This window comes from Ovis aries, chromosome 10 (genome assembly GCF_016772045.2).
Source record: "Ovis aries strain OAR_USU_Benz2616 breed Rambouillet chromosome 10, ARS-UI_Ramb_v3.0, whole genome shotgun sequence".
Taxonomy (NCBI): domain Eukaryota; kingdom Metazoa; phylum Chordata; class Mammalia; order Artiodactyla; family Bovidae; genus Ovis; species Ovis aries.
Genome location: NC_056063.1, coordinates 80268303 through 80281468, shown reverse-complemented (window position 1 = coordinate 80281468; position 13166 = coordinate 80268303). Strand labels below are relative to the sequence as shown.

General features: G+C 38.9%; 1 protein-coding gene across 1 annotated transcript; it reads right to left on the bottom strand.

The window, feature by feature from the left end:
• Positions 1-574: 574 nt before the first annotated feature.
• LOC121820469 (keratin, type II cytoskeletal 59 kDa, component IV-like) lies at positions 575-1480 on the bottom strand. Its single transcript, XM_042255046.2, has one exon. It carries the CDS (start codon positions 1478-1480, stop codon positions 989-991), a length of 492 nt encoding a protein of 163 aa, XP_042110980.1. The 3' UTR covers positions 575-988.
• Between the last annotated feature and the right edge of the window lie 11686 nt (positions 1481-13166).

Here is a 13166-nt window from a genome sequence, read left to right as displayed (position 1 = left end):
TAAGAATTTTCTACAGTAGCTATGAACAATAGCTACTAAGTGAAAGTAACAGAGCTTGAAGTCATATCTGGCTGATTTGAAACTTATACTATCCACTGCTCTGCTGTTTAACATTATCATCCAATTTCCATGGAATTTCTTTGTGTAGTATTGTCTTTCCTATTTAGATAGCTTCAGGATGTAGTTCATCATTCTATATACAGGCTGGGCCCTAAACTAATGTTAGTGATGCTAAGTAAAGCACAAAATGAAATTAATAAATCTATGGAACTTACATCAACCAATTTATTTTCTCAAGAAAGGTTGGAGGGGAGGTTGTGTTTAACAAAATATAAAGGCAGAGTTTAATCTCAAATCAGACCCATAACTCACTTTCTATCCACCCTGACCAATTGCCTGCCTCATATCAAATCGGAAACATTTCTCTTTTTCTCTACCAAACTGTATGTCTCACCTTTTGAACCTCAGTTTTTAATACACATTTTTCCTTGATGTTTACTCACATGAAATCTTTTGAAACTAATATTCAGATTATTTAGAGAATTGCTTAATATGCATTTATACATGTGAATAGTTTTTTTTTTTTTAATGTGCTAAGTCTGCTTTATTTAGCAATAGAAGTGAGCAAAGAGCAGAGGAAGCAACACAGAGATACAGACCCTGTACATCAAAGAACCAGTCACTCCTGCTTTTGCAATCACTGAAATGGAGGAACACAGCACCTCTGAGAAAGGACTTCCTGGGCCAGTGGAAAGCAAGGAGGATTCCCTGTCTGGACTTGGACCAAGTAGTTAATTTCCAATGGTGAACAATGGAAGCTCAGGTAGAGCAGGTATTGGCAGTTGGAGATGAAAGCACTCAGTAACTTCAGTTGTAAATGAAAACAAGAGATGAAGGGAGTGGAAGAGAGGAAGCAACCAGAGGAGAGGGTGGTGAAACTGGAGAGGGAGCCTGAGACATTGTGGGAGCTTGAGCCCATGACAGGACTTCAGTGCTTGTAGCTCTTCCTGCTGGAGGAGGAGGTGGTGGTGTATTTGATGGTGGAACAGCTGCCTCCAGAGGAGCCGTAGCCATCCCCTATGGCTCTGCCACTGCCAGAACTGAAGCCACCTCCAATGCTGTAGGAGCAGCCACTTCCTCCGCCTATGCCTAAGCCACTGCCGAGACCGCTGGCACCACCATAGCCACTGGAAACGGTCGACTGTACCACAGAGATGTTGACTTGTCCAGCGCCTTCCCCACTCAGCCTGCACTCCTCGCCTTCCAGCAGCTTCCTGTAGGTGGCAATCTCCACGTCCAGGGCCAGCTTGACATTCATGAGCTCCTGGTACTCCTTCAGCAGCCGGGCCATGTCCTGCTTGGCCTTCTGCAGGGCGTCCTCCAGGTCAGCCAGCTTGTTCCTGGCGTCCTTGAGGGCCAGCTCCCCACGCTGCTCGGCGTCGGCGATGGCGGATTGCAGGCTGGCGCACTGCTTATACATGTGAATAGTTTTAAAGTGTGTGTCTGTGCTCAGTCACTGGTTTTGACCAACTCTTTTATGACCCCAGGGACATATGCCCACCTGGCTTCTTCCTCCGGCCATGGGATTTCCCAGGCAAGAATGCTGGAGTGGGTTGCCATTTCCTTCTCCTGGCAATCTTCACAGCCCAGGGATTGAACCCATGTCTCCTGCATTAGCAGGTAGATTCTTCCCCACTGAGCCACCTGGGAAGCCCATATTTTAAAGATAGCTGATTACTTTTTAAATTCATGTGTGTATGCATTGTTTACAAAGCTTAAGAGTATAAATTCCTTAGGGGCTTCTAATACAGGTTTATTTTATTTGATAGTTCTTTATGGAATAGGGTAGATTATAACATTAGAACCACAAGTGTGAGTATTTTTATCAAAACCTGCAGTACATATAGTCTTAATTTTTACAAATATAACTGTGAAAAAGCAGTTGCAGCTTAATGTTTTTCTTTCATAGAATTCCCTGCCCTGGATAAATTCTTGGCTATAAATAAATTGCAAGTTTTAACTTGGTAGGGAATTAGTGTGCTTTTTCATTTTTATCTTGCTTATTTTTTTGTAGACAGGAGCTTGCAACTGAAGTTCATTCAGACTACATTTTTGTTTCTTGAATGGAGTTAAACATCTCTTAAGGGGAAGGCAAAAATCACAATTTTATTTTCACCTGTTTTCTTCCACTTGCTCCCATATCTAAGTAATGATACGGTAATGATTTCATAGAAATGAGCATTTTCTGCAAGTCATATATTACCATATAATACTTCATTTTGGAGCTTATTTTCTACTTTTCTTCCTTCAGAAACTACTGTCATTCTTAAATGATACTGTCTATTTTTACTGAGCTTTATAATATGGCCCTGCTAGGAAACCAAATTATTTTTATGCGCCCCAAAGAGTTTTCCATTATTTAAATGTGTTTTTTTTAATGTTACTTTACTATGCTTATTTCCTATAAGTGCTAAAGAAGAATATTTTTCAAACCATTTTAAGTACTCTCACATAGTATATTTTAAAGACACGCCAAATAGTGACGTGGGCTATGGGACACAATATTTCACATGAACATCTGTCTGGATTATCACGAGGACAGAGTGGACTCATTCTGGTTGTAACACAAAATAGAATAAGGAACATTTCCCAAGAGAAAGCACACTCTGTCATATTGCCAAGTGTGTAGAGTTTATGGATTCTTATACAGTAAAGTTAGCTGGAAGGGGAATTTGAAAAGAAGATGTCTAGGGATCTTGGAATGTCGATTCAAAAGTCATTTGAAAAATGCTTATTTTGGGAAAGAGCCAGTATGACTGCACATTGAGAAATGAATTAATGCATGGAAGGAATGCTGTCTCCACTGGCCATCAGATTTCAATAAGTGTTGGACTTTATTTTTATTTTTTTAATATAAGTTCATTTATTTTAATTGGAGGCTAATTACTTTACAATAGTGTATTGGTTTTGCTATACATTGACATGAATCTGCCACAGGTGTACATGTGTTCCGGCTCATCAATACATGTGACTGCTTAGATTTGGGATTTCTATAAATATTTTCTGATAAGAATGATTTTAAATTAGCCAAGTGATATATGCGCGAGGTGGTAGTGGTTTAATTGCTAAGTCATGTCTGATTCTTGCCATCTCATGGACCGTAGCCCGCCAGGCTCCTCTGTCCATGGGATTCTCAAGGCGAGAATACTGGAGTGGGTTGCCATTTCCTTTGCCAGTATGGGCAAAGGACTCTCCCAAATTTAAAACAGATATTTTGTTTGTATCAGGATTAGGAAAACTAATGTTTAAGTTTTCTGTGTCTGGAGACTGCTTCTTCAAATTGTAGTTCAGCATAAAGAAGGGGAAATCACTACAGGTCAGCGTAACTGCCGTCCTGGAGTGAAACTATGGTATGTGTAGGAAGGAGCACAGCCATATGTGTGGTCTGGGCTTTGTCATGACCTTTCCTCTTCCAATCTCTCAAGCACAGAATAGATGCAAGACAGACAATGTAAGAACGTAAGTCTTCTGTCCCAAATCCCAACCTACCTGGAATGTGCATATTTATTTTTTTTATTTACTGAAATAATTAGCACTGGAGCCAAAGTAGTTAAAATATCTCTAAGATTATACCCAAATTGTAGGTTATTTTGGGAGGGCAGAGAAAGGGAATGGTGCTGGGGAGAGGGCAGATCATAGGAGCCTAGAAAGAGAATGAAAGAAAGAATGCAGAAAGGTGGAGAGAGGATAGAAACAAGACTCTCTCTTCTCCCAAACCAAAGATCTAGTCTACCCTAGTGTCCAGCTACCTTTTAGGAAAAAGGAAGAACAGAAATAGAGCAATTTGGCTCAGTGCCGTAACATTCTGGAATCATCTGAACATTAAACACCAGGGGTCTTTGACTCTCTTGATAGGGTCTACTGGTGATGTTTTCTCTCAATTTCTTTAATGGAGATATTCTTAAAGCATATTTTAAATGTTCAAGGGGCTCTAAGATGATAGGTTTTCATCGCTTCTGTTTGTTTGGAACACTTTGAAAATATAACGACATTGTCTTGTAGCTTTCACTATTCCAGTTTAGAAATCAGATCTTGGTTTTATTATTTTCCTTTGAATATAAGCTGAGAGTTTTTATGTATGTTTTTGAGACGCAATCTCTGTTTTTTCCAGCAGTTATATTACGATGCACCGTGTGTGTGTGTGTGTTTCTGCTTGGAGATTGTAATACTTTTGAAATAGTGTCCTCCAGAAGTTTTGAAATTATCATTTTTTAGAAATGTACTCTCTAGTCTCTTTTTCTTGCACTGTTAGCTCCCTCTATACGTATCACTAACCTCTATCAGTGTATTCCGTGTGTCTCTGAAACCTTTTTATACTTTCTGCTCTGTAGTCTGTTCTTTGGGAGAAGTACAGTCTTCAGACGTTCTGTTCACTGATTCTCTCTTTAGTTGTGTCTACTCCACTGCTAAATGCATTCATTGTGTTTTAATTACTCTTGATTCATTATTTCCATGTGGTTCTTTCTTACATATTTTTGAATTTTCTGTGAAAATTCTTAATAGGGCATTTTATGTGTTGAAATTATGCAGCATATTTCTTTTTAAAATGTTTGCGTGATGTATCCATTATCTGTCTTCACGTGCTCTGTTTTATTCTCTTTCAAAAAAGTTATTTGCTTCTTGTTTGCCCAGTGGAGTATATTGCTAATAAAACATTGAGAAGTACTTTGAGATGTGAGGAAATGCTCTGCTTTGAGAAAGGTTTTATTTCCCTTTTAGAAGCCTAGGGATTCTGTCAGTCAGCTGCCTTGTTTTCAGCAACAACAGAATCTCAGTCATCACCAAAGGGGATCTCTGTCGTGTTCCCTCTCTTTTATCATAGAGCTTTTTTAGTAACCTGAACCTTTTTTTTTTTCTTTCCCGGTTGGCTTGTTGGACTGTTTCAGTTTTTGGTGCATCTGGAACTTACATTTTTAATCTTCTAATACCAGAGAACAATTAAACTCTATTGGTCTTCTCAGAGTCTCCACAGTATCCTTCAGAATCATCAGGCTACCCCCGAGGATTTAAAGTCTACGAATGGGGTTGTTGTGGTGGATCTTGGAAGCTTCTCAAGATATTGCTACAGATTTTAACAGATTATTCAGGGTTTCTCATTTTTCTCAGTAGGAGACTTTTCCTGAATTATCGATTCTTCCATTTCCAGGAGTTGGATTTCATTTTCTGGGATCAAATGTGAAACTGCAAATTATGAATAGTCTCTTTTTGATGGAAAAACAGCTTAGGAAAAAAACAGCTTCAATCTATCATAACCAAGTAAATAAAAGTCCCATTCACCCAGACAGAATAGCAGTGGGTAATACTACGAAAGCATCTTTCCCCTCACAGATCCTCGAAGATACACTGACTGAGGTGAGTGCTGAAGCAGCCGTTGCTACTCTGCCATCAAAGCCAGTACAACTGTGTAGTGTCCCAGACAGCATTGCACAGTGCTACAGTGAAAATATTAGGTATTAAATCTATGGAAAGACGGCACAATTTTTAGTGATGAAATTAAGCTTAAACGTTCGGAGAAGGCAATGGCAACCCACTGCAGCACTCTCGCCTGGCAAATCCCATGAACGGAGGGGCCTGGTAGGCTGCAGTCCATGGGGTCGCTAAGAGTGGGGCACGACTGAGCGACTTCACTTTCACTTTTCACTTTCATGCATTGGAGAAGGAAATGGCAACCCACTTCAGTATTCTTGCCTGGAGAATCCCAGGGACGGGGGAGCCTGGTGGGCTGCCGTCTATGGGGCTGCACAGAGTCGGATACGACTGAAGCGACTTAGACCCCGAGGACTGTAGCCCACCAGGCTCTTCCATCCATGGGATTCTCCAGGCAAGAATACTGGAGTGGGTTGCCATTGCCTTCTCCAGGGGATCTTGCCGACCCAGGGATCGAACCCAGGTCTCTCGCATTGCGAGCAGATGCTTTAACCTCTGAGCCACCAGGGAAGTCCCTTAGCAGCAGCAGCAAGCTTAAAAGTGATTACTGGGTCTCTTTTTGATAGGGGTGGCGCTAGTGGTTAAAATCCGCCTGCCAATACAGGAGATAAAAAGGACATGCGTGCCAAAGCAGCAGACGCGTGTCCGATGCCTGGCTGGGGAAGATCCCCTGGAGGACAGCGTGGAGTCCACCGCAGGATTATTGCCTGGAGAATCCCACGGACAGCGGAGCTTGACAGGCTATGATTCACAGGGTCGCAAAGACTCAGACAGGACTGAAGAGACACAGCACAGGCACAGTGCCGGTTCAGTGTGCCACAAACTCCTGACTGTGGGTAGTGCCTTTTCTGGGCTCTGAAGTCTCATCAAAAGAAATGGGAATTCAATCTTTATATAATAGTAAACTGACAAGGCAAATATTTATTTGGCTTTCTAAGAACATAGTAACATATGAACTATTGAAAACATTGCCTTGGTTGCCAAGATAGCAGTAACATCAACTTGGGAAAGAACTCTTCAATATCTCATGAAGGGGAAAAAATAATATTTTTTTTTACTTAAAATAATTTATTAAGCATATTAAGAGGCAGACAACTATAAGCAACTTTGTGCAAAGCAGACTGAAGACAAAATTAAAGGCATAGCCTTTCCTGTGAAAGTAAGGCAATTTCTTCCACAATACTTGCTTACTGTCACTTTACCAATCAAGCTGTACTCTGCGTGCTTGTGTGTATGTGTGCATGTAAGGGAAAAAAATTAAGGAATTGACAAAGCAATGCCTGTGAAAGTGACATTTATCATTTAGGCAGGCTCTTCCTAATCCTCACATTGATTCTATAACTTCTTTTAGTGTGATTCATGGTACTTTTGTTTAACCGAAAAAATATTTTTATACACTTATTCAATCATGATGTTGCCTTACAGTTCAGGAAGAGAGGTTTTTAAAATGTCTCTCCAGCTATAAAGCTGAGGCTTAAGCTATAAACAGCACCAATAGCCCCTGCGGTGTAGGGTAACTGACCAGCTGCTAAGACATCTCAACAATTGCCATAGCGCAGGAAGTTAACATATTTATCAGATACTTGAGATGAAAAAATGGTATTCATGGGGACTTTTTACCCTATGCCATCTGGTCCTGAGGTGCCTATTACATCTATTATTGACTCATTAAAGTCAATGAGGTGAATAACACAATTAAACTTGTTTACTTGTCATGTAACAGCCAGTTAACATTGAAATGTAACTTCCAGTTTCAGGACCACAATGTGGCACAGAACTATCCCAACAGCACTTGCACCCAAAATTAATCTCAGGCTAAGGTCTCTCAAAATTATAGTGCAATTTACAAGTACATGAATATTTGAGGTTACTTTCAACACAGCAACAATATATAAGTCACCATGAAGATCAGCCTTTATAATTAAAACAATAAAACAGAAATAAATGGCCAATAGGGACCAAATACAGGATCTGTATTCCTGAATTCCACTAATCATTCAGCTGCAGATGGCTTGCACCCCTGCAAATAGCTGGCAGAAAATATGGGTCCATTTCTATAGGCAGGGAAGGGACAGGCAGAGCTATCAGAATAGAAAAGCTTATTTCCATGAAGCAGGTTAAAATTTCATGATCAGATAAGCTCTTAAAAATGAACCTAAATGGCTAGGGTGAAATAAAGACATTATTTTTATTATTTTAATTTGTGTCTAATATTCCATAGTGAAAAGAACGCAAACAGAAACTTTTGATTTTAATACTGGGTCTAAGAAAAACACTATAACAAAAGGTTTAAGACTTTATAAATATTTATTCAGCTGTGTAATAATAACACCTTCTTCAAGTATTTGTAAATGGGATAATGCTTGAAATAAAACATGAATTTTTCATTTATAAATGCTTATATATATAAAGCAAGTAGACATCATGTGTTCATTAAACACTTTGGAAGTTCAGATAAATTAATAAAATGCAAGGTTTAAAATGAAGGCTTTCCCCAAGGAATTCCACTCAATGTCATGTGGCAGCTTGGATGGGAGGGGAGTTTGGGGAGAATGGATACATGTACATATATGGCTGAGTCCCTTTTTTGTCCATCTGAAACTATCACAACATTGTTAATTGGTTATACACCAGTATAAAATAAAAACCTTTAAAAGTTTCTAAAAATAAAGGCTCTCTGAACTGTTCAGTGGTTTCAGAGGTAAGAGTGGGTCCATTAATATAATTGTTCATGCATTTGACCAATAAAAATTTGGGGAAGAAAACCAACAAGACACAGGGAGAGAAAGAGATGCTTTCAACCACAGTCGTGCATAATATTTCCTAAAATTTTTGAAGCCAAAACCAATTTTGGATTATTTTCTCACTTTATCGGTTTGCTCATCCAGCAATGGATATACCACTCTCTGTTGTTGTTCTTGTTCAGTTGCTAAGTTGTGCCCAACACTTTTGTGACCCCATGGCTTGTAGTGCACCAGGCCCCTCTGTCCATGGAGTTTTCCAGGCAAGAATACTAGAGTGGGTTGCCATATCCTTCTCCAAGGGATCTTCTGACCCAGGGATTGGACCCCCCTACCTGCACTGGCAGGTGGATTCTTTACCACTGAGCCACCAGGGAAGAGATCTGCCACTCACTAGGCTGAAGGAAATATTTACTCAACTAAAAAATGATGTCTCCCTTCTCAGTATCAAATTTCTACCAACAAGGACCCAGAAAAAGTTTTTCAAATTTTTTTACATACACTATCAATATATCTTTTAACAAACCTAGACAAATTGGTTTGGAGAAGGCAATGATACCCCACTCCAGTACTCTTGCCTGGAAAATCCTATGGACGGAGGAGCCTGGTGGGCTGCAGTCCATGGGGTCGCTAAGAGTTGAACACGACTGAGCGACTTCACTTTCACTCTTCACTTTCATGCATTGGAGAAGGAAATGGCAACCCACTCCATTGTTCTTGCCTGGAGAATCCCAGGGACGGGGGAGCCTGGTGGGCTGCCATCTATGGGATCGCACAGAGTCGGACATGACTGAAGCGACTTAGCGGCAGCAGCAGCAGACAAATTGGTTCGGTCAGTAAGAATCTGCCTGCAGTGCAAGAGACCTGAGTTTGATCTCTGAGTCAGGAAGATCCTCTGGAGAAGGAAATGGCAAGCCACTCTAGTATTTTGCTTGGAGAATCCCATGGACAGAGGAGCCTGGTGGATGACTGTCCACGGGGGCCAAGAATCACACACGACTTAGTGACTAAACCACCACCGCAGACAAATGTGAAGAACTTGTGAGAACTTTCTCATTCATACGATAACAGTACTGTTATCATAATATCAGGCAAATGGCCTTGAATGCTATTCTTTGATAGGAAGAAATTCAGAAGCATCATTAGCTAGTAACCTTAAATAAACACCACAGTGAAAATCTTTTCACAAATGAAAACATGCCTTATCAATAGTTGCTTTAACCTCAGCAATTCAATTTAAGATCCAAGCTGTAGACTCTACTTAGAAGAAGAAAGTGATCAAAATAATCCAGACATTAGTCTCAACTTACTACATTCTTATGACTGAAAGTTCATGCTCCTCATGGTACAAAAATAAAATAGAAAACTAGTGAATACAAATAAATATCCATTGTATCAGTATGCTTTTGGATGAAGAAAACAGCTTGAACAATTTTTATTATCAAAAATAGTTGTTTCAATGAAACCTGTCTAACATATCTTAAGGATTTAGCAGCTTAAAGACAAATGGACTTGCTTCTTCATTCTAATATATGAAGAAGATATTTGGTGAGTTATTATGGTTAAGAATAATTCCAGGTTTGAAACACCATGCATTTCTATGATTGTAAGTTTTATTACATGAAAAAAATATACAGATCTTTTTTTTTTTTTTTTTTTTAGGGTTGAAGTAATCATCTCAGATGGTAAAGCATCTGCCTGCAATGCAGGAGACCCAAATTCAGTCCTGAGTTGGGAAGATCCCTCAAGAAGGAAATGGCAACTCATTCCAGTATTCTTGCCTGGAGAATCCCACGGACAAAAGAGCTTGGTAAGCTACAGTCCGTGGCATTGCAAAGAGTTGGACAGGACTGAGGGACTGACACTTAAATTCCTTAATCATTATTTCAGAATATTCTGGAGCATTGATTTTTATTCAGAGTTTAATATTTCCATGTATCTTTGAGAAACGATTGTGGTATTTTCTAGTCTTGCATAGAAAAGGGCAAAGGTTAAACTTGTGTGTATGTGGAGCAAATTGATAATTTTCAAGTCGTAAAAGTTCTTTCCATTAAAGCGTGTATCTCCAATAGCTCTTGAGAGAGAAAACACTGCATAAAAATCAGATTGATTTCAGTTTGGGTCAGTCTTGTGACTGTCTAGTCCATTTGAATATACAATGTAGACTTCAATTACTTAAACAAAAATGATACTCCATTTGCTTTTTTTACACATGGAATTTAAATCATGTAAAAATAAATATACATTCAGAAACTCTATAAATCCTGGAAGCTATTCAAGAAGAAAAGACTAGAGAAGACACTTTAGAAAAATATCCTTATATCACTTGGAATTTTCTCTGTATATTCTACACAGAAAAAAAATAATAATTGTATAAAGCTAGGCTATTAATTGTCAGATCAAGTAAACTTCTTAAAAAGGGAAATTGATTCTCAAATGGACACTTGGGATGAAATGATAGTAGCCAATCCATATGGAGCAGAGTAAGTAAATACAGGATTAAGTATTTCATTTTGGAAAAATGAAAAAAAGAAGGAAAATTTGAGATGATGAAGGTCACTTAATGCATCTTTGATATACATTTAATCAAGATACAGCCTGATTTAACAGTGCAAACAGGCTGAAAAAAAAAACACTAACTTTTAAAATAAAGTATGTTTAAACTAAATTATTTTTTCTTTTATCTTATGAGCACTAATTTACCTATGATGGATATACCCCAGTGGGAAAAGCAATTTTATAGAACCAGTGATATATAAAATGCACAGTAACTTTCTACACCTTGTGTAAAAAAATGAATGTTCATCTCATGTGAAAAATAAATTTAAAACAGTTGCTGAGCACTCTTCAAATAAAGTGCCATGAAATGTCTGATAATATCGAGTGAGTCGTAATGCGTTCAAATACGGAAACGTAAAGCTAGGCAACAGCATCCGCAGCCACGCAAATGAACGCTTTGGAAACTTTTCATTAGAACACAAAGGTCTGGAAGCCATGAGTGATGTAGAATGTGTTCTGAACGACACGTGCGCCGTCTCTTCAAAAAACCAACAGTTCCAGTTCCAGTGAGTGGGTCGCCAGCGTCTTGCTTGTCCCTGTGCCTCCTACAGATGAGAAAACTTTTGTGGACACGTTTAGAACACTGAACACAAACTCCTCAGCATTTTGGTTTATTCTGGGGAAAGCAAAACTTCCTGTTTTTTTAAATTTTTTTAATGCTCTAAATGATGACCGAAAAGTTTCAACAGTCTTCACGGATATCAAATCGCCCTAAAAGGCTGGTGTTTTGATGATTTAAGTGTAAATGAATCAAAAACAGATGTATTAAATTTCCGTTAAGATACATAAGGTTGTAAAAATCCGGGGCAAACTCATTCCTAAAAGGGCATTGGGATTTTTGACTTCAAGTGTTTGAAAGCAGTTCAAGATGTCGGAGGAAACCAACCTGTAGACAGCACACCCCATTCAGACTGAATTTTGTTGCAAGGCAGACATGTTTTGTGTTGAAAGGGGAGAATTTTAGAGATTTTTACATGCCTCAATGAAGCCAGATAAGCAGTGATTGAAAGAGATCATGGAAAGTAATAGATATGATGCAAAGTAATGTATCTATGCTTTGCCAATTTCAATTCACCATTTGGAAATTTATTTAGAAAGTAGTTGATGCTTTCATGGACTTTTCAGACTACATACTTTTCATATCATTTTGTTGACACCTCATCTTAAAAAAGAACTCCTTTAGAAGCCTAAAATATTAAAGAAAGATGGAAAATTGTCTTATATTTGGACAAAAGAAGGCCAGAGTACTGGAGTGGGTAGTCTTTCCCTTCTCCAGGGGGTCTTCCAAAGCCAGGGATTGAACCCAGGTCTCCTGAATTGCTGGAGGATTCTTTACCAGCTGAGCCACAAGGGAAGCCCAAGAATACTGGACTGGGTAGCATATCCCTTCTCCAGGGGATCTTCCTGACCCAGAAATCAAACCTGGGTCTCCTGCATTGGAGGTGGATTCTTAACCAATTGAGCTATTAGGAAAGTTAGCCAAAAGAATTGAAAATAGAGTCCATTACCCCAACCACCTTTTCAGACTTAAATATTTTTTACATATAATTCACATATCACACAATACACTCACTTTGTAAATAATTTAATGGTTTTTAGTGTTATGCAAACAAAACTACAGTCAATTATAAGACATTTTGATTACACAAAAAGAAACCCCATTCTCAGCGGTCACTTTGCATTTCCAGCAATCACTCCCACCCCCTCTTCCTGGACTATTATTAACTCCTTTTTGTCTCTATGGATTTTCCCATTTTCCAAATTTCAAATAAATTAAATTATACATGTAGTGTTTTTTGACTGGCTTCCTTCATGTAAAATTATTTTTTCAGGGTCTAACTCTACAGTTGTTGTTGTTGTTGTGTTGATATTCTGTTGCTAAGCTGTGTCTGACTCTTTGTGACCCCATGAACTGCAGCACATCAGGGTTGCTTGTACTTCACCGTCTCCTGGAGTTTGCTCAAACTCATGTCCATTGATTCAGTGATAAAATCCAACCATCTAATCCTTTGTCACACCCTTCCCTTCTTGCCCTCAATCTTTCCCAGCATCACAGTCTTTTCCAATAAAATGACTCTTCGCATCAGGTGGCCAAAGTATTAGAACTTCAGCTTCAGCCTCAGTCCTTACAATGAATATTCAGAACTGATTTCCTTTAGGATGGACTGGTTGGATCTCCTTGCAGTCCAAGGGACTCTTAAGAGTCCTCTCTAGCAGCACAATTCAAAAGCATCTATTTGGCACTCAGCTTTCTTTATGAGTCAACTCTCACATCCATTCATGACTACTGGAAATATCATAGCTTTGACTAGATGGACATTTGTTGGCAAAGTAACATCTCTGCTTTTTAATAATGCTGTCTAGGTTCGCCATAGATTT